The sequence below is a fragment of the Rhizophagus irregularis genome, chromosome 7, assembly GCF_026210795.1.
Source record: "Rhizophagus irregularis chromosome 7, complete sequence".
Lineage (NCBI taxonomy): Eukaryota > Fungi > Glomeromycota > Glomeromycetes > Glomerales > Glomeraceae > Rhizophagus > Rhizophagus irregularis.
This window is the reverse complement of record NC_089435.1, coordinates 3,911,603-3,938,733: the sequence shown is the minus strand read 5'-3', so window position 1 is coordinate 3,938,733 and position 27,131 is coordinate 3,911,603. Positions and strand designations below refer to the sequence as shown.

The following is a 27,131-nucleotide window of genomic DNA, read 5'->3' as shown; positions in this document are numbered from 1 at the left end:
TGGCTCAAAAGCTCGAGCTGGCTCACGAGCCAAACGAGCTATTATACAAAAAACGTTGTGAAACGTTTTTATATAATAATGCATGCATAAACGAAACATTTTCGCAACTTTTTTTCATTGTTTATTAAAGAACGTTGCAAAAACGTTTATTTAAGTTTTTATATGTAAAATTGAAAAAAAAAACGCCAGAACTAATGATTCCGGCGTTTTTACATGTAAAATTGAAAAAACGCCAGAACTAATAGTTTTGGCGTTTTTACATGTAAAATTGAAAAAAAACGCCGGAACTAATGATTCTGGCGTTTTTTACATGTAAAATTGAAAAAAAATGCTGGAACTAATAGTTTTGGCATTTTTACATGTAAAATCAAAAAGAAACCGCCGGAACTGATAATTCCGGTGTTTTTACATGTAAAATCGAAAAAAACGCTGGAACTAATAATTCCGGCGTTTTTACATGTAAAATTGAAAAAAAAAATGCTGAAACTAATAGTTTCGGTGTTTTTACATGTAAAATCAAAAAGAAAAATGCTGGAACTAATTATTTCAGCGTTTTTACATGTACAATTGAAAAAAAAATGCCGAAACTATCCGTTTTGGCATTTTTACATGTAAAATTAAAAGAAATACGCTGAAACTATCAGTTTTGGCATTTTTACATGTAAAACCAAAAAGAAATACGCCGGAACTAATTATTCTGGTGCTCTTACATGTAAAATCGAAAAAAAATGCCAAAACTATTAGTTTCGGCATTTTTACATGTAAAACTAAAAGGAAATATGTCGGAACTAATTATTCCGGCGCTTTTACATGTAAAATCAAAAAAAATGCTGAAACTATCAGTTTTGGCGTTTTTACATGTAAAATCAAAATAAAATGCTGAAACTATCAGTTTTGGCATTTTTACATGTAAAACCAAAAGGAAATACACCTAGTGCTCTACATGAGCCGGCTTGAGCCGAGCCAGAGCATAGCTTGAGCTTGGCTCAGAAAACTGCGGCAAGTCAAGCCTGTAATGAGCCGAGCCACAAAAAATCTTGGCTCGAGTTGTTCTAGCTGTCGTAGAAACTATGTAAAATCCTGGCTTGAGCCTGTTACAAGCTGGCTCGAGCTGGCTCGAGTTTTATTTAAGTTTATATAGAGATCATTTCGGATAGTATCCATTGATAATTGCTATTCGCTAAATAACTAAAGAAAAAAATTAATTGGACGTTAAATTAACAATAATCATCCACTGTACTTATAATCATTATATCATTAAATAGTTTAAAATATCTAAATTATTTCATTGATTATTTTATTATATCGTTTATAAATATTTTATTTAATAAAATACATATATAAATTCTCCAAAATTGTTTAAAACAAGTTTCATAATGAAACTGACTCTATGTCAAACATTCCTAATCGATACTCTATAAACCTATAAAAACAAAAAATAAAAATGTAGATGTGTTCTTATTAAAAAATAAATACATGCAGTAAGTTTTGCAAAGATACTTACCGCTTTATGCTTTATAGAAACCCCTTGTATTAACAAGTCAATAGGTTAAGCATACAAGACTACAAAAGAAAAAAAAAATCAGCGATAATAGTTAATATCTCGTAATATAAAAAAAAATAATTTTGGAAGATACTATACCTTCGAAATGAGTTCAGTTTTACCCCAGTCTTTAAAATAGAAATCTCAGACCTACAAAAATGAAAAAAAAAAATAATAAACTGTTAGTATAGTTCGTTAAAAGACAAAAGTATAGAAATAAGAAATATTTACCGAGATTCCGTGTTCATAAAGAGAAAAATGAGCTGTCAGAAGCTGTACGTTAAAAGAAAAAAATTACCTATATCGTAAATGAGAAAAAAAGATTGATTATACGATAATCAATCATCAATCTAGAATGTCACATGATGAATCGATCTAATTCAAGCATTTAATTGGTACTTCATACAGTTCATACACTGATGTACGTTAAATTTGACAAAGAAAAAATGAAAAACGTTAAAAAAAATATTCTCTATTACTAAATGTGTCATTTTTATATTGTCAGGTGCTATTTTCTTGTGCCGTATATTTGTTTAAATACAGGTGGTATAAAAAATATACAATATGGAGTATAGGAACGGCACATTTACTTTTTTATTGCTTTATTCTTTCGAAATGTCTTCATCTTCAAAAATCTCTCCTGCTATCGAAGTTGACGAAAATGAAAATAGCTCTTTATCATCTAATAAAAGATCGGAAGCTTATCAATATTTTACTTTTAAAACTCAAAGATGGTATTGTAATTACTGCTCTAAGAACTTTGGAGATAAATCAACTTCTACACTTTGGCGCCATATCGCAAAACATCCAAAAATTGTTGAAGCTCAGAGAGTACAAAAAGAACAAAAACAGAGAAAAGTTGGGGAAATGGATAAATATACAGTTACTGCTGAAAAAGAAAATGCAAGTATATTTTATTGATCAAGATTAAATTTAATATTAATATTATTATTGTACACTTTTTTAGTTTAGTCAAAAAGGTTTTAGAAAAAGAACAGTTCGTTGGGTCGTAATAAATGATCAGCCTTTTAACGTTATTGAAAATGAAGAATTTAAAGATATGATTTCATTTATTCGGCCTGGCATATACATTCCTTGTGCTAACACTTTACGACGAGATTTAACCGAAAATTTCAAAAATGCAAAAGAAAGATTTCGACAAGAACTACAGGTAATAAAATAATCTTATTACATTTAAAATTTCAATACTTGTTTTTATTTAAATCAATAAAACTATCAAATAGGAAACACCTGGTCGTCTCTCCTTTACCGTTGATGCATAGACAAGTAAAAATCAAATCCCTTTTCTCGGTATTAGTGTACATTGGATAAATGAAAATTGGGAATTGAAATGTACTACGTTAGATTTTTGTATACTGTCAGGTCCTCATACAGGAATAAACTTGTCAAGTAAATTTTTAGAATCACTAGAAGACTTTGGAATAGCAACTAAGGTAAACTTATCTTTACTATGATTTCTTTTTTTATGATTAACCAACTAATGGATTTGTTCTGTTTGTAGATTTTAGCAGTTGCATGTGATAACGCATCTAATATGGATGTAATGCTTGATAAAATTTCTCAATCTTTAGCCAAAAAAAGCATTACATTTGATCCAAAAAATCAATGTGTTCACTGTTTTGCATACGTAATAAATTTAGCTGCAAAGAAATTAATTGATAATCTTCAAGTACCACTACTATATGAAGATGAAAATTCTTTTGAAGAAGCTGAAGACACGGAAGACAATTTGAAAGATACTATATACAAGGTAATATAGTATTGTGAAGCATAGTTAAAATTTGTATGGTTGACTAATTTTATTAAATTAAAGCTTCGTAAGGTAATTGTAAAAATCCGAGCATCACCCCAACGTCGGAAAAAATTCAAACAACAATGTATTGCAGCAAATATGGTACCACTCGAGCTGATACCTGACGTGTCTACCAGGTGGAACTCTACTGAGATTATGTTAGAATGAGCATTAATACTAAAACAGGTTTTGATTTATATAATTTTATTAATATTTATTTTAATTTATAATTAAATTTAATAATTTTTAATTATACAGCCTTTGCACAATACAGCATCAGCAGATAAAGATTTAAAAAAATACATACTTTTGGAAGAGGAATGGGAACGTATTTTAGAAATACGTGGAATATTGCAGGTTGTTATTTTGATTGTGTAAATATCTTATTTATGTATATATTAATAATTAAATTTTTTTTATAATATAGCATTATAAAAAATGCACGGATTTAAGTGTTAGTCAACAATACCTGACATTATCTTATACTATACCTATGTATAATTTTTTATTGGATAAACTCGAGGATGAATATGATAAAAGAAAAGAATCTGATAAGGAGGAGGATGAGGAGGAGGATGATGATGATAGTGATGATGATAATGAAAGCGAAAATGATGAGATTTTATGTGCATTAAAACAATCAATTGAAAAAATAAAAAAATATTATACATTTACAAGTGGATTAATATACACGGCTGCAACAGGTAAATTTATCCACTTTACATAATTTATTATACATATATTTATAGTTAATATTTAATTGTTGTTTTTTTAATAATAGTACTAGATCCTCGTATAAAGCTTCAATATTATAAAGACAATATGTGGGAAGAGTCATTTATTCAAGAGACAAGAAAACAAGTTACAAATTTATGGGAAACTACGTATAAACCGAATATTTCAGAAAATGTAGAGCCATCTGATGATGCAGATGATGAACTTTTTGGTCATATCTTCAAAAAGCGAAAAATTGAAGAAAAAGATGAACTTAGCATTTATCTAAATGAAGGAGTAGCTCCCGGTAAAACTGATATTTTAATGTGGTGGAAGGTATACTAATGTTTATTTTATTAATTTTATTATATAATTTATTATATTATTATTTATTTATTATTTTTTTTATAGTTGCATGAAATTAAGTACCCGAATTTATCAAAAATGGCTCGTGATTACCTTTCAATACCAGGTTCATAGTATTTTTTATTTTAATTTATTATTTATAATATTAATTTTATTAATTTATAACATTATTATTTTATTATTTTTGATCTTTTATAGCAACTAGTGCTCCTGTGGAAAGAATATTTTCGGGTGGAACAGACTTAGTTGTTCAAAAACGATGTAGCCTTAAGGAATCAACAATACGAGAAACAATGTGCCTTAAAGGCTGGTGGAAATCTGATGTTGGTGGATCAATAATTATAAATGATTAATGAAATTGTAAATAAAAATAATTGTAAACATTAAATAAATAAAATAATGTAAAAATTATAAAACTAACTTTTAAACTGAATTATTTAACGTTTTGATTTGGATTAAATGGCTTGCGAGCCAGCTTGAGCTTTTTGAGCTGAGCCATTTTATGGCTTGAGCTTTTTGAGCCAAGCCTATTAACTAGCTCAAGCTTTTTTAAGTTGGCTCGTGAGCTGTCAAGCCAATTTTAACATGGCTTGGCTTGGCTTGGCTTGAAAAGCTTGAGCCAGCTTGCAAGCTGGCTTGGCTCATGTAGAGCACTAAATATACTGGAACCAATTATTCTGGCGCTTTTACATGTAAAATCGAAAAAAAAATGCCGAAACTATCAGTTTCGGCGTTTTTACATGTAAAATCAAAAGGAAAAATGCCGAAACAAATAGTTTCGGCGTTTTATATAAATATAAAAGTAAAAAACGTTTTGCAACATTTTTTTTAATAATTTAAAGTAAAACCGTTGCAAAAACATTTTTATGATAAAGCTCGGAAATGCCTTCGTTCATCATTTTTCTTGTCAAGTTTTCATGCTCAAGCTTCGCTCGAACTGAGCTGAGCCAAGATTTTTTGTGGCTCGGCTTATTTCAGGCTTGGCTTGGCACAGATCTTCAAGCTGAGCCAAGCCAGATTGTAGCTCGGCTCGAGTTGGCTCATGTAAAGCACTACTGCCCATATGGTCTGATTTGTCTACCTTTAATTAAAATATTGATTTTATTATATTTTTATTATACAAAATACTATATAATTTACAGTAAATTGGGGATGAGTATTAAAAAATTTTTACTTAATGTTATTATACTATAATTTGGTAAATATTTCTTTTAAATTAATATAATTCTTAGTACTTACTATATATGTTAAAAATTTGTATCTCAACTTTAAACATAAATATCTTCAGATCCAATGATCCAATCGGCAAGCTCTTTTGTCGTTCATATAGACCAGATCAAGGGCTTTCCAAAGAGCCTAAATTTATAAAAAATGGATCAGTGGATCCCAAGATATTTGCATTTAAGCATGTTAAAAAGTTCATACCTCAACTTTAAACGTAAATATCTCCAGATCTAATGATTCAATCGGCGAGTTCTTTTTTCGCCTATAAAGTCCAGAACAAGGGCTGTCCAACGAGCCTAAAATATTAGAAAACGGATCAGTGAATCTTGATATATTTGCATTTAAAGATAGTAATACATACTCTGACATAAAATAATTATTTTTATTGTTTGAAAATATTTATTATGATACCATTTTTTATATGATATTTTTATTATACTTTTATAAATATTTATAGCTACTAAAACTATATAAATTTTTATTTTACTTTATATTTTATTAAAATATACTTATTTTTTAATAATATATGTTAAAAATTCCATATATAGGAGAAATGGGTTTTTTATTAGTGAAATGGGTTTTTTCACAGCTCTTTTACATTTAATAATTTAAGTTTCGCAAATGTAAATTTTTGTTCAACTTATTATTTAGTCAAGTGATCATCAATCAGATGATTTTTTGGTATTACAAAACAATTTTGAGTAACAAAAATTATGAAAATCAATTCAAATAACTCTTTTAATGCAGAGTAAACAAATCAGCCCATATGCTAATATGGGGTCGTCTAAAGCCGTGTTCGATCACGTGACTTATAAAAATTTATTTTTTACAAATAAAACTTTTTCGCCAATACATAAAACTTTCAAGTTACACATAGTATGTGTATTTTTGCCTGCTGTGCAAGTTTACTTAGTGCACAATATGGGGTTTTGAATACCGGTTTTGACTTATTTGAATTTTTTTATTTTCGTCATCCATTTTTGGATATGATCAGCAAAGATTATTCATTCATATGTAAAGTCAAAAACAGTTTTAAAACCAGCTTTTTTTCACTAAGTAAACTTGTAAAGCAGGCCAAAATACACTTATTCTATAACTTTCGTACTTACATTAATCTTAGTTCATAAAAAAATGGCTTATTTATAAAATGTCAAGTTACATGATCGAACATGGCTTTAGACGACCCTCTAATATGGAAATGACCCCTGTTGATCAACTCGTAATACCCGAAACTTCTCAGAAGAAAGATAAACAAAAAGTGCGTATTACAGATGATAAACAAATCAAAAACCAGCAAAACCTGATGCAAAAACATCAACCAAAAATTTCCAAAAGGATAAGAAATCATCTGAACCTGAGGCTACACAAATACAAAGCTGTCAGAGAGGAGCAAGAGCAAATCTGATACATAATAGTTTACGATATCCCTATATCTGGGACCTGCCAAAAATATTAGTAGAGTTAAAACTTTGGGGCAATACTATCAGTGTTCGGTTAAATGTCAGTACAAGTACCAGACTCTTCAAGTTAAGATAGCACTATCCTCATTTGCCCTTTCCCAGTTTAATAAATATTGGACGACAGACCTAGGAGGTATACCCGTAAGATGGTTTTCCGCAAGTTGGACTTTACGAGAAAGAAAATAACGTAAAAAGTTCTAAGCCATCATTCATGACATTCTGAAGGATATGACGATGGCTGCCTTGTGGTCAGACCATAAATTAAACCCATTTTTAATGCAGTGTAGTGCTAGTACATTTAAAATAATACAAACAAGCAAAGGAAGGAGGAAACTTGTGGCCCATTTTGAGAATTGGGAGACTACACTTAAAGTCTTAAATAAGCTACAGTTTTTCTTATCAGATGGTAAGGAATTGAAATGGTGCCAATATTCCATTCCTAACTTGAAGAAAGTACAACCCAAACTGAAGGCTAAAAATACCCCGAACAAGAAGAAATCTGGTAAAACAAATAAAGCTTCAGATAGTAATAAGCCTAAAAAGAAGGATAAAGTTCCGTTCTCAAAGTCAGACCGACAAAATAATAATCAGTCAAAGAATCTACCTATTTTGAAGAAGACAAAGAATAACTCAAAGAATAAGAATCGTGATAAGAATAACAAGGAAATTTTAGCAGAAATTTTGTCCCTATTACGTAAATTAGTTTAATCTAATTGGTATTATTTTGTTAGTTAGAATTTTTTTTTTCATTTTAGGGTTAGTTACCTACATTCTAGAATGATCTTTCTTGTTCCTATTATATAATGGTCGAGTTGTAGAATAGTTTTTTTTTATATTCTAGTCAGGGTCTGATCTATTGGACGAAGATTATTATTGTGTTTTTTATAACTGTTTTTGTTAGCTACAAATAATCAATGATATCCCCCTGGCTTGCCTTAAAATAAATAAATAAATAAATAAATAAGAATTCATTACATAAAAAAATTAAATTTATTCATTTGAGATACTCTCCAGAATTTTTCTGTGAGATTTATATTTTTTTATAGCATACTCCACCAATTTTTCATCAATACATTTTCTTGAGAATTTTCTAATAGTTGTCAAGTTTACTGAATTAAGACTTTCAGGAACAATTTTTTGTAATCCTTTCCATGAATAATCACAATTTTTGCATGAATATCTTTCAGCAGCACCTCAATACCTTTCAATAAAGTTTAATTCACAGTGAAATTTAGGAAAAAAATGCATTTATGTCCTGCATTTTCAATTAATTCTTCAATAGCACCTTTTTGAGCAATAAAATCTGGTTCCAAAGATATTACTCAACGTGCACAACAGGTAGTTCTTGAAATGTCTTGAATCTTTTCTTTGCATTCTTTGCAGTCTAATATTAATGCTCCAGGTGGTACTTGTTTAATTCCCTTAGGTTTACCATTAAGTTTCTCATCATAATATGTTATTGGAAATATTATTGATTGTAATTGGTTATTTGGTCTAAAGTAAGTATTCCGCATAACTGGTTGTTTACCACTTGGGTTTAGGTTCATTCGGCTTGCAACTAAAGCATCTTTGCTAAAAGCAGCATGATTGGAACTATTATCAAAAGCAAACATAGCTATACAGTCTGGATATAAAGCTTCAAAAATAGGGATTGCTTTATATTCAATTTGTTCAAAAAGATGTTCTGGAGTTTCAGGAGATTATAATTCCTCATTCTCAAAGTTCACTTATGACAAAAATACTAGTTGCTTATTTTCTTATTAATAGAGTTTTAGAAGAAACGATTAGAAGGGATCATTGTGAAAACAAAAGTATACAAGAGTAAGCAGATCCTATCTTGATTCCTAAAACTATTATTACCTTGAATTGGGTAAAAGCTTCTAAATTTTCTTATATCATCAGTTGGGTGCTCTTTAAGTTGATTAAAAGAGATTATTTAATGAATTTACATCTAAAATTTTCAGTTATATGCATTTTACTTAGATCTCTTTGCACTGAAAAAGTTGAGTATGTGTTAGAAACAAAATCACAAACTACTATCATTATACCAAAATCTAAATTTATTCAGTTTTGAATTAAACATTTATTCAAATTTTGAAATCTTTCAAATGGAAAAAATAATTCTGAATTAGAAAATGATGATGCAAATTTATTTATGAAAGATGTGTTTTAATCTATATGAAGAGCTGTCAAAAAACTTGAAGGAATGTAATAACTATATTCCGGAAAAAGGAACAGCAAGTTTATGAGAAAGTCTAAAGGTGATGAATCATAATCATCCTACTACAGCTTTAAATAAAAATAAAAAATCTATGATTATAAAAAAAGTGAACTTGCCGACCAACCCTACTCATACTTTAGAACAACTCCGTATATGGGCGCAACTTGAGAAAACAGAGGAATCATTTGCAAAAATGTTCACAGTATCAGAATTATTATGGTTGGTTTAGGCGTTTAGAGTATCAACAGCTTATAAAAGAAAACAAAAAAATTGGTACCTATTATTATATCTAACTTAAAAAACAAGACACTTTTCATTGAAGAAGTGCTTGAAAAAAATGCTACTTTTATGGAGTAAAACGTCTGTTATTTTATAAATTTGTAATTTTTAAACAGAAGATGTAATAAGTATATAAAAATTATAAACTGCTAACTTAGAAAGCCAATATTACACTAAAAGTCACCACAGGTTGAAAAGTGAAAAATCAGCCATCAATCAGTTACCAATCAGGCAGTTTGCTAACTTTTGATCCAATGATCAGAAAAGGATGAAATATAGCTCATTGGAATCGTCTCAATAAGACGAATCTAATGGTAGTAAAATAGTAAAATAATAAAATAGTAAAATCGCATTTTTAAGATTACAGCTGATTGTAAAATTGTAAGACTACCCTATGATTTTCAATTTGAAAATTTGATATTTTGAATTTAAGTTTAAATACCTATTTTGGTAATAACTTTAACTTCTTAAAATTAATAAAGATTTTAAAGTAATTTATTTATATTAAATCATATGATATATTTCTATTTTCATTTAAGGAGTTGAATAAACATCAAATTAAAAGTGGTCTTATAATTTTGCAATCAGCTATAATAGTTAATAAAAAATTAAATAAAATATAAATGATACATTTTTATTTTTATATTTTACTTAATTTCTCATCAAGTATTAATCTTAGAAATGTGATTTTACTACCATTAGATTCATCTTGTTGATTCATCTTTTTCTGATCACTGGATTAAAAGTTAGCAAACTGCGTGATTGGTAATGGTATTTGGCGAAAATACCTGATCGGTGACCAATTGGTAATTGATTGATGCCTGATTTTTTACATTTTGACCTGTGCACGAAACTTTTACTGTATATAGATAGTTCTCACTTGCAGTAATACATCAACTCTTTGAAAATGCTAAACATAAAAAATTTTGAACTTTGATATAAATTTTTGATATAATAATAAATGTGATCAGCATAACCTTAAATGGACAGTTACGTTAACCTAAAATCATATTATGTGACATTTCAGTTGGATCCCCCCTTACCCCAGCATAGCGGATATGCTCATATCACCTTGCCGATCATTTGCTGATCACTAATTCCAGATTTTAAAAACTTATTGCAAAATCACAAATATTTTTCAAATAATGTGGCAAAAAAATAATGGAATCTAAGTAAAAACACTAAATTATTATATGATTTTAATTATATAATTATTAGCACAATTTTTAATAATATTATAAATATATTATTTGTTTATGATAATTCACTAATTATTGCCGATCATCAGACAAAAATTAAAGTGCGAAGATGAATATGCGAGTGCGAAACTTAAGAATTTGCACAAATATTCTTTATATTATGTAGAATCTATAAAAAAAATAATGCAGTGATCTGATTCATAATGCAGGTTTTTTATTAGTAACATAATTAGTGAATAATTTCGTAAAATGAATAAATATATGCCAAATAATAATAAAAGCTAAAAAGTTTCTAATGAAATTTAATACACAATAAATTAAAACTAAATTTAAGTTATTTGTGAAATTTAAGCATATATTATTATGTAAATTTTTTTAGCAACGGTATTTATATTATGTGATAATTGAATAAATGATCGGCAAATGATCGACAACAGTATTGTGATAAAATAGGGATGTCCGCTATGCTCCTTACCCCTTGGTAATACAGCAAGTAGATACACCAGATTCAACCAAAACTTTCACTTTAAGTAATTTAATATTTTTAATTTTGATGAATCCTCTGCTGATTAATTTGAATTAGTAAAAATTAAAAACTAAAATCCATCAATCCTATCAGTTCCTTTAAAATGACTGATCTACATAAATCCAAAAAAATTAAGTAACACTAAATCTTTAGTCCAGATGATCAACATTTTAGTATTTTTAGCCTCCTAAAGAAAACCAAAAGTAAAAATGCTAAAATTCTAGAAAAAAAAAAACCAAAAAACAAAAAGAAAAGTCATAATCTCAGAAAACCTTTAGAGAAAAAACTGAGTAGAGAAGGTAATAAATATTAAACCTTTGTCTATTACTTTAACATCTTAAATATCAATTGATAATAAAGAAAAAGCCCACTTTTTAAAAGAACCACCTCTACTTTAACTTGGACTTCAAGGAGTAACTTTTGTAACATTTCCAAAAATAAAAAAACTAATGGGAAAACTTTACATTAGTGCAAAGTTTAAAGCCCAACTGCTAGTATATAACTGTTAATCCAGTAAGAGTTTTTATTTTTGGTAAAAACCATTTCAAGTTAAGTAACTCCACCAAAACAAGAAGTTAAAGATTCATTCGAATCTTGAAAGAATTACTAAAAAGTTCTTAAACAGCATTAAAAGTATTCTATAACCGCTCAAGTGAAAAAAACTTCCACTGAAAAAATGGCTACAGGTAAAAAATGTAGTTAATCTTTTTAATATAACTTTATATACTTAATTCTATTAGAAGTTTTATAATTTATATAAAATCATCATACAAGTTCTTTTTATTATAAATTATTATTATTATTTTTTTTTTATGTTTTAGGATCATCTTCATGGCTAGGCACGTATGGTAACATGATAAAGGCCTTTAACCACTTAGGTGGTTGTATGAGTACCAAAACTGACGTTGACTGTTAATATTAATGACCCACACTTATTAGGTAATGAGCGAAATGTTATCCCCCCTACTCCTTATATATTACACTAGGCAGAAACAATTCAGGTTATAATCTTCTGAATTATCCAGTAGTAGCAGAATTAATGAAGTGAACATCTAGAAATCCTTCCATAGTACACTCAAAACCCCTTACAGGTTATGATTACCATAACAGCCATCACAGTTGTAAATCTTCCAGTAGTAATAGCAGTGACTACCAGGACAGTAAGCTGTTAAGAGTACTGGATCCCCTTTATTATAAGTGACCTATCTAGACACCCAAAGTTCACTACCAGTATGTCAAATTCACTGAGAAATTAAACTTCACCTTAGAACCTAATATATCTGTAAGCTCACGAATACTGAAGGTAAACTACCACTAAGACATTGCACTTGAGATTTTACCATCTGTGCACACTATCTAGTGCAGTGAAACCTTGCAGTAAATTTCACTACATTCCCGATGGTATAGCAGTAACCACCAGGACAAGAATGCATCTAGATGGTATATAAGCAGTGACCATTTAGATAGGACAATGAGCTTACCAAAGGCCTTTTAGGGAATATTAGAAGGACACCATGACCTTTCTTCTCATGCAAAATTACATGTATTTTTGCTGTTATAATTATATACTTGTCCATACTTTTAAAAGAATCTCAAAAAATGTTAGTTTTCTAATATAAACTTCATGTATATGTGAAGAAAAAAAAATAATTGTAAAAATGAAAAATTGGTATTAAAAAACTTGTAGAGTACATGCTAATATATGAAATTACTTAATTTATATAAAATAGTAGACGTTAAACCAATAAAATATTCAAGATTAGGCGTTGTTAGCCAAAAATTTACTGCGCCTTTGGCTGAATTTTTTGTTTAATTACACCATTATCAAGTTTATGATATAATAATTTATATACCTGAAATATGCAAAATATATTAACAGCCAATACAAAACTCTTTGAATTAAGATTACTTTATTCTTATTTGTTTTTTCCACAAGTTGGATTCTCTGTGAAAGAAAAATGAGAAAAGTTCCAAGCTGTTATTCTATAAGTAGATCACAGACAGATAGACTACATAAAATTTTAATAAATGTTATTTAACTTACCACCTTAGTTTTCTAATTTAAAGAAATCATCTAAGCAACTCTCAACTAAAGATTCTTCTAGCAAAATACCTAGTAATTTCAAAAGATCAATCTCATTATTATTATGTCATCAGCTAAAGAAAATTACCAAAACTACTCTAACTCAATTAACCAGTTGAAGGTTTAATAAAAACAAGATGGTTTTAACTGAAATTTTGATATTACTATAGCTACAATTCAAAGATGAAATGTTTAATTACCATACAGTTCCGAAATTAAGCAACCTTTTTTTATTATAAAGTTGCTTAATTTCGGGTTATATTTTTTTTATAAAAATTCTAAAGAAAACGAACATTTTTTTTGTAATAAACTAATAATGTTATCATTTAAATAATCAAAATAATCAAATGATCTGTATAACGTGATACAATATTGTGATCGATAAATTAATTGTGATCAATTAGTCACGCGTGATCTTGTTTTTCCTAAAACTCTCCACACGATATGCCACTACAAAAAAAGAGAAGACAAAATAGAGTTGTTAGTAAAAGAGTTGCTAATAAAAAAACTGTCAAACGACATCGCAACTCATATTCTATTGAGCAAAAGAAACAAGTTGTCGCTTATGCTAAAGAAAATGGAATAATTAAAGCATCAAAGTATTTTGAACTTGATAAGAGTATGGTTAGTCGCTAGGTTAATTCAAATGAAAAGTGGGCAAATGAAACAAACCAAAACAGCAAACATGTGGATTCTGGTCAAAAAAGCTTTTACCCAGAAGCTGAAAAGGAACTATACGATTGGATTATTGAGCAAAAGAAGCAGGGATTAGGTGTCACATATGCAATTGCATGAGTTAAGATGTTAGACATTTTAAAAAAACCTACTATGATAAGTCTTTATGGAAATTTAATAAATGAATTTAAAACATCAAACCGTTGGATATCTGCATTTATGAAAAGACATAATTTATCTTGGCGGCGGCGTACTAAAGTTTCACAAAAGCTACTATCACAAACGAATGAGCTGATGAAAAACTTTCAAAAATTTGTCACTCGTCTGAGAACTGAAAAATTATTTGAGATGTCCAATATTCTTAATATGGACGAAACCCCTGTTTGGTTTGACATGACAGGAAATTTTACTATTGATAACAGAGGCGAAAAAACAATTCATATTCGCGGAACTGGCAATGAAAAAAACTGCTTCACGGTTGTTTTGACAGTTTTCGCGGGTAAGATCATTTTACAATCATTTACTTTTAACATTTCTTACTCTATTTTTTTATACTATAGATGGTACAAAATTTCCACCAATTTGTATCTTTAAGGGGAAACGGCTACCACATGGTGAACAGATTCCTTCTGGTGTCATTGTTTGGTTTCAACAAAATGGATGGATGGATTCTGAACCAATGAACGATTATGTTGATTATGTTAATAATAATCTGGGAAAAATAGGTATCAGTAATGCTCCTACAATGATGGTATACGATTCCTTTAGAGGACATCTTGAAGAATCAGTCAAAATCAAATTTTGTGATAGGGTATTGATCTAGCAGTTATTCCAGGTGGTTTAACTAGCATATGTCAACCACTTGATGTATCCATTAATAAACCATTTAAAGACAATCTTCGTAAGGAATGGCATATCTGGATGGCAGGAGGTGGCTCCAGAATGACTGTATCAGGTAACTTTCGCCATGCTAGATTATCTGATGTTTGTGGATGGGTCAAACGTGCTTGGGACAGAATCTCAGATGAAATAGTTATTGAGTCTTTCAAGACTTGTAGGATTTCAACGTCCTTAGATGGAACTGATGATGAAATTACTGACAATGAAAGTTCCGATAATGATATCATTGAATAGTGATAGTGAATTAATAATGAATAACCATAATACTACTGTAGTTTATAATAATTTTCATTTATAATACATAATAAAATTATCTTTTATTTTGAATTGTTAAGTTAATTTTAGCAATGTTGATTATTTTTTATTACATTTATTAATTTTTTATTACAGAAATTCGTGAGTTGCTTATTTTCGGAGGTTATTATTATTGGGGGGTTGCTTATTTTCGGGGGTTGCTTAATTTCGAAACTGTATGGTATTAACTATGTAAATCTGACTAAAATTATGTATAATAACAGGGTTAAGTATTACATAATATAAAAATTTGGCCACTTAAAAATTTTTTTGTTAGGACTAGGTTATATGCATTGTAGTCCATTACAACTGACAAAAGTCCCTATGTTTAGGTGGCTAGAGATGGAATTATAAATATTAAACCATTTTTACTAAAATATGGATAAAGGATGAGTAAAGGGTTATGTTAAATCTGAGTTCAAGTCTATACTTGTATGCAAAAAGGACAGCTTACTGTTCCAGTTTCTGCCTATATATATTAAAAATAAAAATAAAAATTTTAATAACTTTACCATATATTCTTCCCACTCATTTTCAGTATCTGGCCTAAGGTTGCTTGTCTAAACCTCTTCAAAATCCTACGATTAGTTTCGTCAAAAATTTACTATAGATTTATTATAGTTTCGGCAGAGTTTTGGCAGTTTCGGCATTTATAATAAGTTTCGGCAGTTTCGCATTTCTCCAAAGTTTCGCCAGTTTTTTAATATAACTTTAATATAGTTTCGGCAGAATTTCACTTTTTGGTGAAATGCCATCTTGCCTAAACCCCTAGGTTTTGGCAAGCAACCTTAATCTGGCCAACTATGGATCACTGTATAGAAGGCCATTTACTTCAAGAATTTGACTCTCTTACAGGATTTACCTTTTCTCTTTGAGAAGTATCCTAGTAGGACAGCTAGCAAAAGGCTCAAAGAGCCTTTTTAAATATCATTAAGGGGGTTTGATTCTCATATCTATTCCTATATCTGTCCTATATATACAAAACAAACTCTTTACCTATCAGAAAGAAAAATAAAGAAATAGAAGGCAGAGAGGCTATTCAAATCTGTCCTACTATTTTTACCAGGATTATTAAATGCAACCCTGTATAAAGTAAAAGATGAGTGAATAACAAGTTGTAAAATTTATAATTATGGTAGCCCAAAATAATGCTTAGAATAAAGAAATTGGCATGCTTATCTATCCAATAATTAAGGTGTTCTACATACAATTTGAATAGGGGTTTTTACAGAAAATTGAGTTTAATATCTACAAATGGATTAGAATAAAGACATTCTTTTCATTACAAGTAAAAGTTAAGTGTTCACAAAATTCATGGATATCATAGTTATACACCTTTTAAGACACATTCTGCTTAATCCAATTTTCCAATACTTATATTTATCAAAACCACAAAGTCCTCAGTCCTCACACATTTTTTACCAAAAGTAACAGAAATGTTATTAGTCCTAACTCCTTTCTGGATAAATGATGTTCTATATTTTACCTTTCCTTCTAGTACTAGAAGATCCTTAGTATTTTTCAGTCATGCAATATCTATAGGATCATTAATTATGTGGTTTTCTTGATCCTCTAAAACCTCTGTTACTTTCCTAGTAGACTCCAGTTCTTGTAAAATCTTATAAAGTATTTTATAAATTCTTCAGATTTCAAGATTGCTAAGAGGTTTAAAAAGCCACCACTAGTAAGGGTTACACTACTTGCTTTAATTGATTTACTTAGAACTAACTTTAGAAGTTTTGAGATGCTTGAACTTTACTTGAATTTACCAGCTTGAACAAACACACAATGAAATATAAGAAATATCATTAAATTTGTAATACTTGAAGTATATTACTATAACTTTTCCTACATATAAAAAACATAATAACTCTTTTCAATATTGGGAATAAAACTCTGAATTTCTGGTTCAGTTTCAATTTTTATACAGGTTAAACTTTTAGCTAACATTTTTAGTTTGAAAAATCAGTTCCAGTTCCAAAACTGGTAGTTAAATTCAATGAAATATTATAATTACAAAAAATTTATTAGATAAAAATAAAAATACTGTACTTACTTTGAATTAATTCCAATTGAATATTTCTTTTATTTTACTTCTGTTTTCGCCTTGATTTTTCTATCTTTTCTGTATGTAATTGAGGATGATAACATTGAAACTTCATTTTCATGTAAGCCAATTGTAATAAGTGAATTATTTACTGTATATCAATACTATAAAGACTTTTACTTTTCCATTACTTACATTTCAAGTCTGGGTTCATTCAGGAATTTAAAAAAATAAAGAAAGAAATACTAGTATGTTTCTTGAATATTAAAATAATTCCCCACTTACTTATTACTTACATTCCAAATCCAGTTCATTTAAATAGTCCAGCAATCTAAAGAAAAAAAAAAGAAATAGAAGAAACATTAGTATGTTTCTTCAATATATTAAAAAAACTTTCCCTTTAAGTCATTAACTTACTTTTTAATCTCCAAGAGCAGGTTGTTTAAGAGCTCTTACTTAAAGAAAGAAATGGAAAGGAACATTAGTAACATTCCTAAATAAAAGAAAAAAATAAAATAAACTTACCTTTTACTAATTTGCATTAAACAATAAAAAAAATAAAAAAAAATATTGATCAATGATCAGTAAATCAGATCATATGACTGATATCAAAACTTTTCTATTAGCTTTAGTATCAGTCACATAACTCACCAACTGATCATTGATTATAAAAAAAAAAAATAATTCTTTTCTTTTTTAGAAACATTTTCCCTTTGGTATGTAATTTAGATGGCTTGAATGGCTTTGATTTTAGACAGTAAGTGGAAATTTCTTTGTTCTTTCATCTTAGGAACACCATTAACGTTCCTCTTTCTTTTTTTTTAGAGATGCCTTCCTAAGGTCCTATATTTGGCTTGAATTAAAAGGTAAGTTAGGAGGTGGGATTTTTCACTTTTTTTTTGCCTTTGGAATATTATTAACATTCCTTTTCTTTTTTTTAGAGGGTGTATCTTCTTGGTCCTAGGTAAAGCATTCATTTATCTTGCTTTAATACTTTCATGTTTAATTATACCAATTTTGCATTAACCTTATTTTTCTCTTTAGGTCTTCTAGTTCACCACTTCACCTCTTGGATACCTGACATAGAAACGTAGTAGAATGGGAAGTGAGAAGGGAGTTTTTTTAAAAATTGAGAATGTTAATGTTTAAATTGAAAATGTTATTAACATTCCCCCTTTTTTTTTCTTCAAGGATATAGCTTCTTGAATAATAATATGAACTGTAAGCTGAAGGGGTGGGGGAGATTTTTTTTAAATTAGAAATGTTTACTGATGTTCCCTTTCTTTTTTTATCTTTAGAGACTCTTGTTTGCAGTTATTGGATACTGAACTTCAGAATGGACTAATAGTAAGTAAAATGGGAAGAGGAGGTTTCACTTTTTTCCTTCTTTAGAGATACAGCTTCTTGGATAATAATATGAACTGTAAGTTGAATGGGTGAGAGATTTTTTTAAATTGGGTTAGGGACTCTTGTTTACAGCTATTGATTACTGGATTTTGGAATAGGACTGATAGTAAGTAGAATAAAAAAGTGTTTTTTAAATTAAAAATGTTATTAATGTTCCTTTTCTTTTTTTCTTTAGGATAGGAACTGTAAGTTGAATGGACGAAGGAGGAAGATTATGAATGAATATTTATTATTGTGATATTATGAAAATCAGCGAAGAATCAGAATTTAACATGTTGACTGGATATATGCATGATAAATGGCTAATAGATCACTGATAGGTAACTGATTTGTGACTAATTGGTATATATAAATAGAAATGTATAGTTTTGTATTATTTAAAATGACAAAAAAAACTCTTTCCTAAACACATTTTTTATGAAAATTTCTGCATAATAAATTTTTGAACAAGAATACAACACGAACCAGCTGTAGAGTTCGTAATGTTATTTTCTTTGAAAATATTACACAACACTTAGGTTGTTTTATAGAGAATGGTTTTCTCAAGAACTTATTTAATAAAAACCTGTCAAAAGCTGTGGATAAAATCCAGTTATTGATAGAGATGTTTGGCAATGTCGCCAACCCTGCGAACTTCACCTCACAAGTTCAACTGATGAATATATAACCTACTATTCTTTCATATTTCGTCCAGGTCATGGGATAATTTTTTGGTCCACTTCTACCAAAAATTTGATGAAGATGATCTGATGATCAATAAATTAGATTAAAAATACCAAATCCAGTGCCTGATGTTGAAATGACTCTTGTTGATCAAACTGTGATACCTGAAAATTCCTAAAAGGATAAACAAAAATCAAAAGCGCATATTACAGCTGATAAACACAAAACCTGATGCACAAACATCAGCCAAAAAGTCACAAAATGATAAACAAAATTGTCTGAAATATTATAATCTACAATATCCCATATATTTGGGATTTGCCAAAATTTTAGCAAAGTTAAAACTATGGGTAATACTATCAAGCTGACAACAGATCTAAAAGGTATACCTGTAAGATGGTTTCCTGCAAGTTGGACTCTTCAAGTAAGAAAATAACGAGAGAAGTTCCAAGCCATTATTCATGACATTCTGGAGGAAATGACAATGGCTACCTTGTGGGTTGACCATAAACCAACTGAATTTTTAACGAAGTGTGGTACTAGCTTGTTTAAATTATTCAAACAAGTAAAGGAAGAAGGAAACTTGTGGCTTATTTTGAGAATTGGGAGACCACACTTAAGGCCTTAGATACGCCACAGGTATTCTTACATATAAGTAAGGAGTTGAAATGATGTTGACATTCTATTCCTAACTTGAAGAAAGTACATAAACTGAATATTAAAAATATCCTGAGCATGAAGTTTTGGATAGTAATAAGTCTACGAAGAAGGATAAGAAACATTTCTTAACAATAGCTCTTAAAAATAAGGGTGACGATAATAAGGTTTAGACCTTTATTATGTAAATTAGTTTATAGCTGATTGAGACCACCCTATGATTTTTTAATTTGAAAATTTGATATTTTGAATTTTTCAAAAACCAGTAAAAAATCAAGTTAAAAACCTGTTTATTCAACTCCTTAAATAAAAATAGAAATACAGTCGGCTCGCGTTACAACGAATTTCGATTTAACGAATTATTTAATACAACGAATTTTCATTGTGGTACAGATTTTATCATATGAATAAAATTTCGCTAAACCGAATTTTACTATTAAAATGCTGTATAACGTATAACGAAATAAAACTGCATAAATTATATATATAAAATGAATCGCATTATAATGAATTTTTTTTATACCGAAATTTTTTTTAATTATAACGAAGATTTGTCACAAAATGTATTTTTTTAAGGGATGTTCGCGTCTCGTATTTCGTGTTAGTTTTCATATTTTCTATTCTTTTTTTTTGAAATGCCGAAAGCTAAGCCTATTAACCTGTCCAAGAAACAACTTTCTAAGGAAACTTCTGCCCCTAAAAAACGTAAGTCTCTTACTGCTGCACAGAAACAAGAAGTTTGCTTAAAAAAAAAATCTTCACCTTTCTTAAAAAACAAAGACCTAGCCAAAGAGTATGACGTTAGTGAAGGGATGATTTGTGATATTCTAAAGACAAAAGACCGTTGGCTTGCTGTGGATCTTTATTCATATCAAGCTGGTTTGAGACGAGAAAGAAAACTCCCTTTTATTGTTATTGAAGAGGCTTTAGCTCTTTGGGTGGAAAATGCACTCCAGGCTGGTCTTATTATCAGTGATGATATTCTTTCAATCAAAGCCTTAGAATTTGCTTTTTTGTGTAATGAAGAAAAATTCAAGGGATCAGATGGATGGATCGACAAATTTAAAAAACGGCATAATCTTAAACAATATAATATGCATGGAGAAGCGGCAAGTGCACCACTTGCAGAACTTGACACAATGCGTGAAAATCTTTGCCAAATTCTAAAAAATTATGATCCCAATGATATTTTTAACTGTGATGAGACAGGTCTTTTTTGGAAAATGCGACCTAATCACACCATATCTAATGGTCTTGTGGCTGGAACGAAACAATCTAAGGATCGTATAATGGTCTTATTTACTTGTAACGCAACTGGGACTGAAAAGTTGCGCCCCTTATTCATACACAAATATGAAAATCCCTGGGCTCTAAAAAATATTAACAAAACTACTCTTCCAGTAAATTATTATTGGAATTCAAAAAGTTGGATGCAAGTATCGATCTGGAATGCATATCTTAAAAGGCTTGATGCTCAAATGAGAGCACAGAACTGAAATATCATTCTTCTTGTTGATAATGCACCAACTCATTCTCTCAATGAAAATACAAAATTAACTAATATTAAAATTGAATTCCTTCCTCCAAATACCACTTCACACCTCCAGCCATGTGATCAAGGGATCATTAACAGTTTCAAGGTAGTTGAATTCATACTTTAACTTCAAATCTACACCTTATATTTTAGTAATTTCAAATCCTTTTATTAACTATAAAAAATTTAATTTTATTTCAGGCACAATACCGAAAATTATTATTGCGAAATCGGGTTAAAGCCTTTGATAATTATAATGAATTTGGCATTAACCCTGTTGAAATTAATATCAAAAAGTGCATCAAATATGTCGCACGCGCATGGAATAATGTTACTCAATCTACTATTGAAAATTGCTGGTTAAAAGCAGATATTTTACCTAAAGATAATGAAAGTGAAATTGATATGGATTTCTGTGCTGAAACACAAGTTCTTCTAACACATACAAATGAGCTGAAAGAAGTTCAAGATTTAATTGATAAACTTAATCTTGAAAATCCTTTAACTGCTGATGAATTTATTCAATGTGATGAATCTGAACTTACAGCAGAAATGATATCCAATGAAGAAATTTTGAAAGTAGTTCTTCCCAATAATCATGAACAAGAGGTAGAAGAACTAAATTCTGATCCTTTACCATCCATTAATCATAGCGAGGCCATTGAACATTATGATAAGGTGATTTTGTATTTAGAGCAACAAGAGGATAAATTTGATATGAAAAAAGAAGAAATAAGATGCATTAAAAAACTTAGGAAGGAAGCGTTAAAACAACATTTTATTTCTGCGAGACAAACGAATCTTAATGATTTTATTAATATCTCTTAATTTCATTAATGTTTACAATATATAATATAATAATTGTATTACATTTAATAATAAATAATATAAATATATTATAATTTACATTTATTTACATAAATTTACTTTAAAATATTTAACGAATTTTTAATAAAAATTCGGTATACAATATTCCGAATTTTGCTATATGGATGTCAAAAAAATCCGTTATAGTGTTACCGAATTTTTCCATAACGAAGGTCAGATCAGCATGGACACCAAATTCGTTATAACGCGAGCCAACTGTATATTATATGATTCAATATAAATAAATTACTTTAAAATTTTTATTAATTTTAAAGAATTAAAGTTATTACCAAAATAAATTTTCAAATTAAAAATCATAGAGTGGTCTTACAATTTTGCAATCAGCTGTAATCTTAATGCAGAAATTTTTTTTACTTTTTTATTTCTACTCTAGGTCTCCAGTTAATTACTTTTTTTTACCCAATGCATATGGGTTATCCTTTGTGGCAAAGTTTCATTTAGGTATAACTCCACTCTTTATCAGAGGGTGAGGTTTTGTAATAGATAAGTTATTCACTACATATAGTTGTTTACTCCTATTAGGTTTTCTTGTCATTGGTTACTTCTCTCAGAAATAAAATAAATTATTTAAAGTAACAAAAAGTTTAACTTGTAGTCATGCAATGTAATTCTAATATAAATAGTATAAATGTATTTTTATTAAATACTGGCCAGTTTAAAATTGATAATTACTTACTCTTATCTTTTAAAATTTTTTTTCTTCTCCTCCTAATATGTTTCTCTAATATATTTCCTCCTGATCTGCCAGTAAACCTTAGACAAATTTGGTGAATTTTATGCCGATCATATAATAAAATGTTATGAATTGCAAAAGTTTATCACATTATAAATACAACTTCAAATATGTAATACAAAAAAAAAACCTCAATTTTTATATCGTAAATTTATTCAAACATATTTAAACAAAAAATTTGACTTTGCCTTTACAGACTGTGAGATTCCAGGTATTTTATTGACTATGCAAAATGATCAAAGACAATAATTTTTTGCTTTAATTGCAAAATTGTATGACCACCCTATGATTTTCAATTTGAAAATTTGATATTTTGAATTTTTCAAGAATTAGTAAAAAAGCAAAGTTTAAATACCTATTTTGGGGTCGTCTAAAGTCATGTTCGATCATGTAACTTGACATTTTATGAATAAGCCATTTTTTTATGAACTAAGATTAATGTAAGTATGAAAGTTATAGAATAAGTGTATTTTGGCCTGCTTTACAAGTTTACTTAGTGAAAAAAAGCTGGTTTTAAACACTGTTTTTGACTTTACATATGAATGAATAATCTTTGCTGATCATATCCAAAAATGGATGACGAAAATGAAAAAATTCAAATAAGTCAAAAACGGTGTTCAAAACCCCATGTTGCGCACTAAGTAAACTTACACAGCAGGCTAAAATACACATACTATATATAATTTGAAAGTTTTATGTATTGGCAAAAAAGTTTTATTTTTAAAAAATAAAATTTTGCAAGTCACGTGATCAAATACGACTTTAAATAACCCCCTATTTTGGTAATAACTTTAACTCCTTAAAATTAATAAAGATTTTAAAGTAATTTATTTATATTGAATTATATCTATTTTTATTTAAGGAGTTGAATAAACAGGTTTTTAACTTGATTTTTTACTGGTTTTTAAAAAATTTAAAATATCAAATTTTCAAATTATAAAATTATAGGGTGGTCTTACAATTTTGCAATCAGCTATAAGCTACTTAAAAACTGTTGTCTGTTTATAGCTTGTTCAGATAAGGTTTTTTTAGATTTTGCAGCAAATCTTGTTATCCAGTTGTTAATAGAAGACACTTCTGGAATTTTAATGTCTCATGCTAATTCACTACTTTCTTGTATTTCAACTAGTTTGTCTCGCATATTATGTCCATTCATTCATCTATTTTATAGATGTTGATGATTGTAAAAGTGTATTAATTCTTTGAATTTAATTATTGCTAAATATTGTCCAAACATCAGAAAACTTTCTACAAAAAAAACTGTTCCAATAGAGTTTACTGAACCCTTTTTACCATATTTTTGGTTATATTTTAATGCCTAACCACATAGCAAAGAAAACTCTCTTACAATGCTATTTTGATTGACAAATATTAGATTTTCTTTTAAGTAGCACTGAATTTATGATTTTTACTTACCTGTTATATAATGGATTAGTTATATTACTTATAATTTCCTCTGGTAAGTACTTGTTTATTATTGTCTATAATAATAACTCAGTATTAGGCATTCTTTTTACAATTCACTTATTTTAAACTTAGCAATTTTTTTAGTTTGCATTTCTTTTACCATTTCATCTTCTAAAATTTTGATCATTCCTGCACAATTTTCTTTTTCATTTACCATTATACCCTGATCTTCTAATTCCTCTTGCAATTGTTTTACTTTTAGCCACTTTACGCTAATATTTGTATTATATTATATTTAGATTTATTTAACTTGAACTATGTGGCATTGGTATCGTCCAAGAAGATTTTGATGGTATATGTGACGAAATCTGAGGTTAAAGCATATGCATTCCATCTTTTATCCAATTAGATATTTGATTTAGAGTTAATGTTTTCTATTCCCCAATGTGAGGTAAGGCCCTTGCTTGTATATATCCATCTAATTCTTTCTATTTAAATAGATTTCATAATTGATACATTTACAGCTCAAAGAAACACAGTTATTGGTGAACTTCGTAAAATTACAGGGAAATTCGCATTAATGGCAGACATGTAGACATATACTATAAATTAGGAGGCATTTTTAGGAATCATGATTCATTATGTAGATCTTGATTGGAAATTCCAAAACTTTCTTCTAGATATCATTCCTTTCAAAATTAGACATATCGGAACAAATATTGCACAAGAAATAAAGCGCACCTTGGAGGAGTTCAATATTTTTGATAGAATTATCATGCTCATGACAGATAATGAGAGAGATAGCTTTAACTATAGAAGATGAAATTTCTTCCATAACTTTTTCTCATTGCTGATATGCCACGCATATCCTAAATTTGGGTGTACAGGAAGGATTAAAACTCATTGATGATTTTGTTAAAAAAGAGCATAAACTTATGAAGAGTATCAAAAATTCAACTTGCTTGTGTGATGAGCTTCATCTTCTATGTGATTTAAAGAATATAAAATACCTTAAACCTCTCATTAATATAGTTACTTGTTGGGACTCAACCTTTTATATGTTAAGACAGTTGAAAGTACTTGAACTAACATTAGTCTTACTAGTAGCTGTTAATTGATTAATAAAATAATTTTTATTTAATTTTCTAATATTACTTACTTTACCTTTGAACTAGGATACACTCTTACTTCTTGAACCCCTATCTGCATTTCCTATCCATTTATTTATTTTATTTTATTTCAGAGAAAAGTAACTGATGACAAATGAACAATAGGAGATACCAATACATTGACACTATTGTTGGTACTAAGGTTATACATTCCGTACAAATTTGTACAAAACCTCACCCTCCGTTAAAGAGTGGAGCACCTCTAGATGAAACTACGCCATGTAGGTTTGCCCATATGCACTGGGTAAAAAAAAAAAAAAGAATCAACTGGGATAAACCTCTCTAAAGCGTGAGGCTTATAGAGTAAGAAAAATTATTCTGCTTAAAAGATAATCAAACTATTTTGGCACCATGACTACATTAGTTTGCTGTTGTCCTTATTACCACCTCCACCATTCTTTGGGAATTTCTTTGTCTTCTTCTGAATGGTCAGGTTCTTCAACTCGTTATTATTCTTAGAAGCTTTTGTTGAGGATTGTTGTTTATCCTTTTTCTTAGACTGATTACTTACCGGAATGTTACCTGTTTTACCAGATTTTTTCTTGTCCAGGGTATTTTTAGTCTTCGGTTTCTTGTGTGCTTTCTTCAAGTTTTAGGGTCTCCCAATTCTTGAAATATGCCACCAGTTTTCTCCTTCCTTTACTTGTTTGAATAATTTTAAATGCACTAGCACCACACTGTACTAGAAATTCACATGGTCCTCCAACCATGGCTTGGAACTTTTAACATTGTTTTCTTTCTCGTAAAGTCCAACTTGCAGGGAACCATATCACAGGTATACCTCCCAGGTCTGTCATCCAAAATTTAGTAAACTGCCCATAGTTATAACTCTGCTATTATCTTCTGTAGGTCCCAGGTATATGGGATATTGTAAACTATTATGTTTCAGATTCACTCTTGCTCCTCTCCAACAGCATTGTATCCTGAGTGGCCTCGGGTTCAGATGATTTCTTATCCTTTTTGGGATTTTTGTTTAGTGTTTTTGCACCATTGTTGATTGGTTCTTGACTTGTTTATCTTGTGTGACACGCGCCTTTTGTTTATCTTTCTTCCAGGAATTTTTGGGTATCACAGTTTGATCAACAGGGGTCATTTCCACATCAGGCAGTATTGGAGGCATTTCATCTACTGGATTTGGTATTTGTAATCCTAAAATTATATTATCTTCATCTTTATCAGGCTCATCTTCAGATGACTCATCTAATCCATCATCTGTCACACTTACATTGTATGTGACGTCACCCATATCACCAAACGTCAAGTAATACTTGGTCACAAAAGTATCCCAAGACCTGGACGACACATAAAGTGCTATAGAAAATATTAGTG

General features: G+C 29.1%; 2 protein-coding genes across 2 annotated transcripts; one reads left to right on the top strand and one right to left on the bottom strand.

Annotated features, from left to right (window-relative positions):
* Nucleotides 1-8,442: 8,442 nt before the first annotated feature.
* OCT59_027614 (uncharacterized protein) lies at nucleotides 8,443-8,733 on the bottom strand (the record flags this gene model as incomplete). Its single annotated transcript, XM_025326690.2, has 1 exon — nucleotides 8,443-8,733. The coding sequence occupies one exon, from the start codon at nucleotides 8,731-8,733 to the stop codon at nucleotides 8,443-8,445; it is 291 nt and encodes a 96-aa protein (XP_025174908.2).
* A 13,277-nt stretch (nucleotides 8,734-22,010) lies between these two features.
* Nucleotides 22,011-22,433, top strand: OCT59_027613 (uncharacterized protein; the record flags this gene model as incomplete). The annotated part of the gene is made up of 1 exon (XM_066137109.1): nucleotides 22,011-22,433. The coding sequence occupies one exon, from the start codon at nucleotides 22,011-22,013 to the stop codon at nucleotides 22,431-22,433; it is 423 nt and encodes a 140-aa protein (XP_065993529.1).
* Between the last annotated feature and the right edge of the window lie 4,698 nt (nucleotides 22,434-27,131).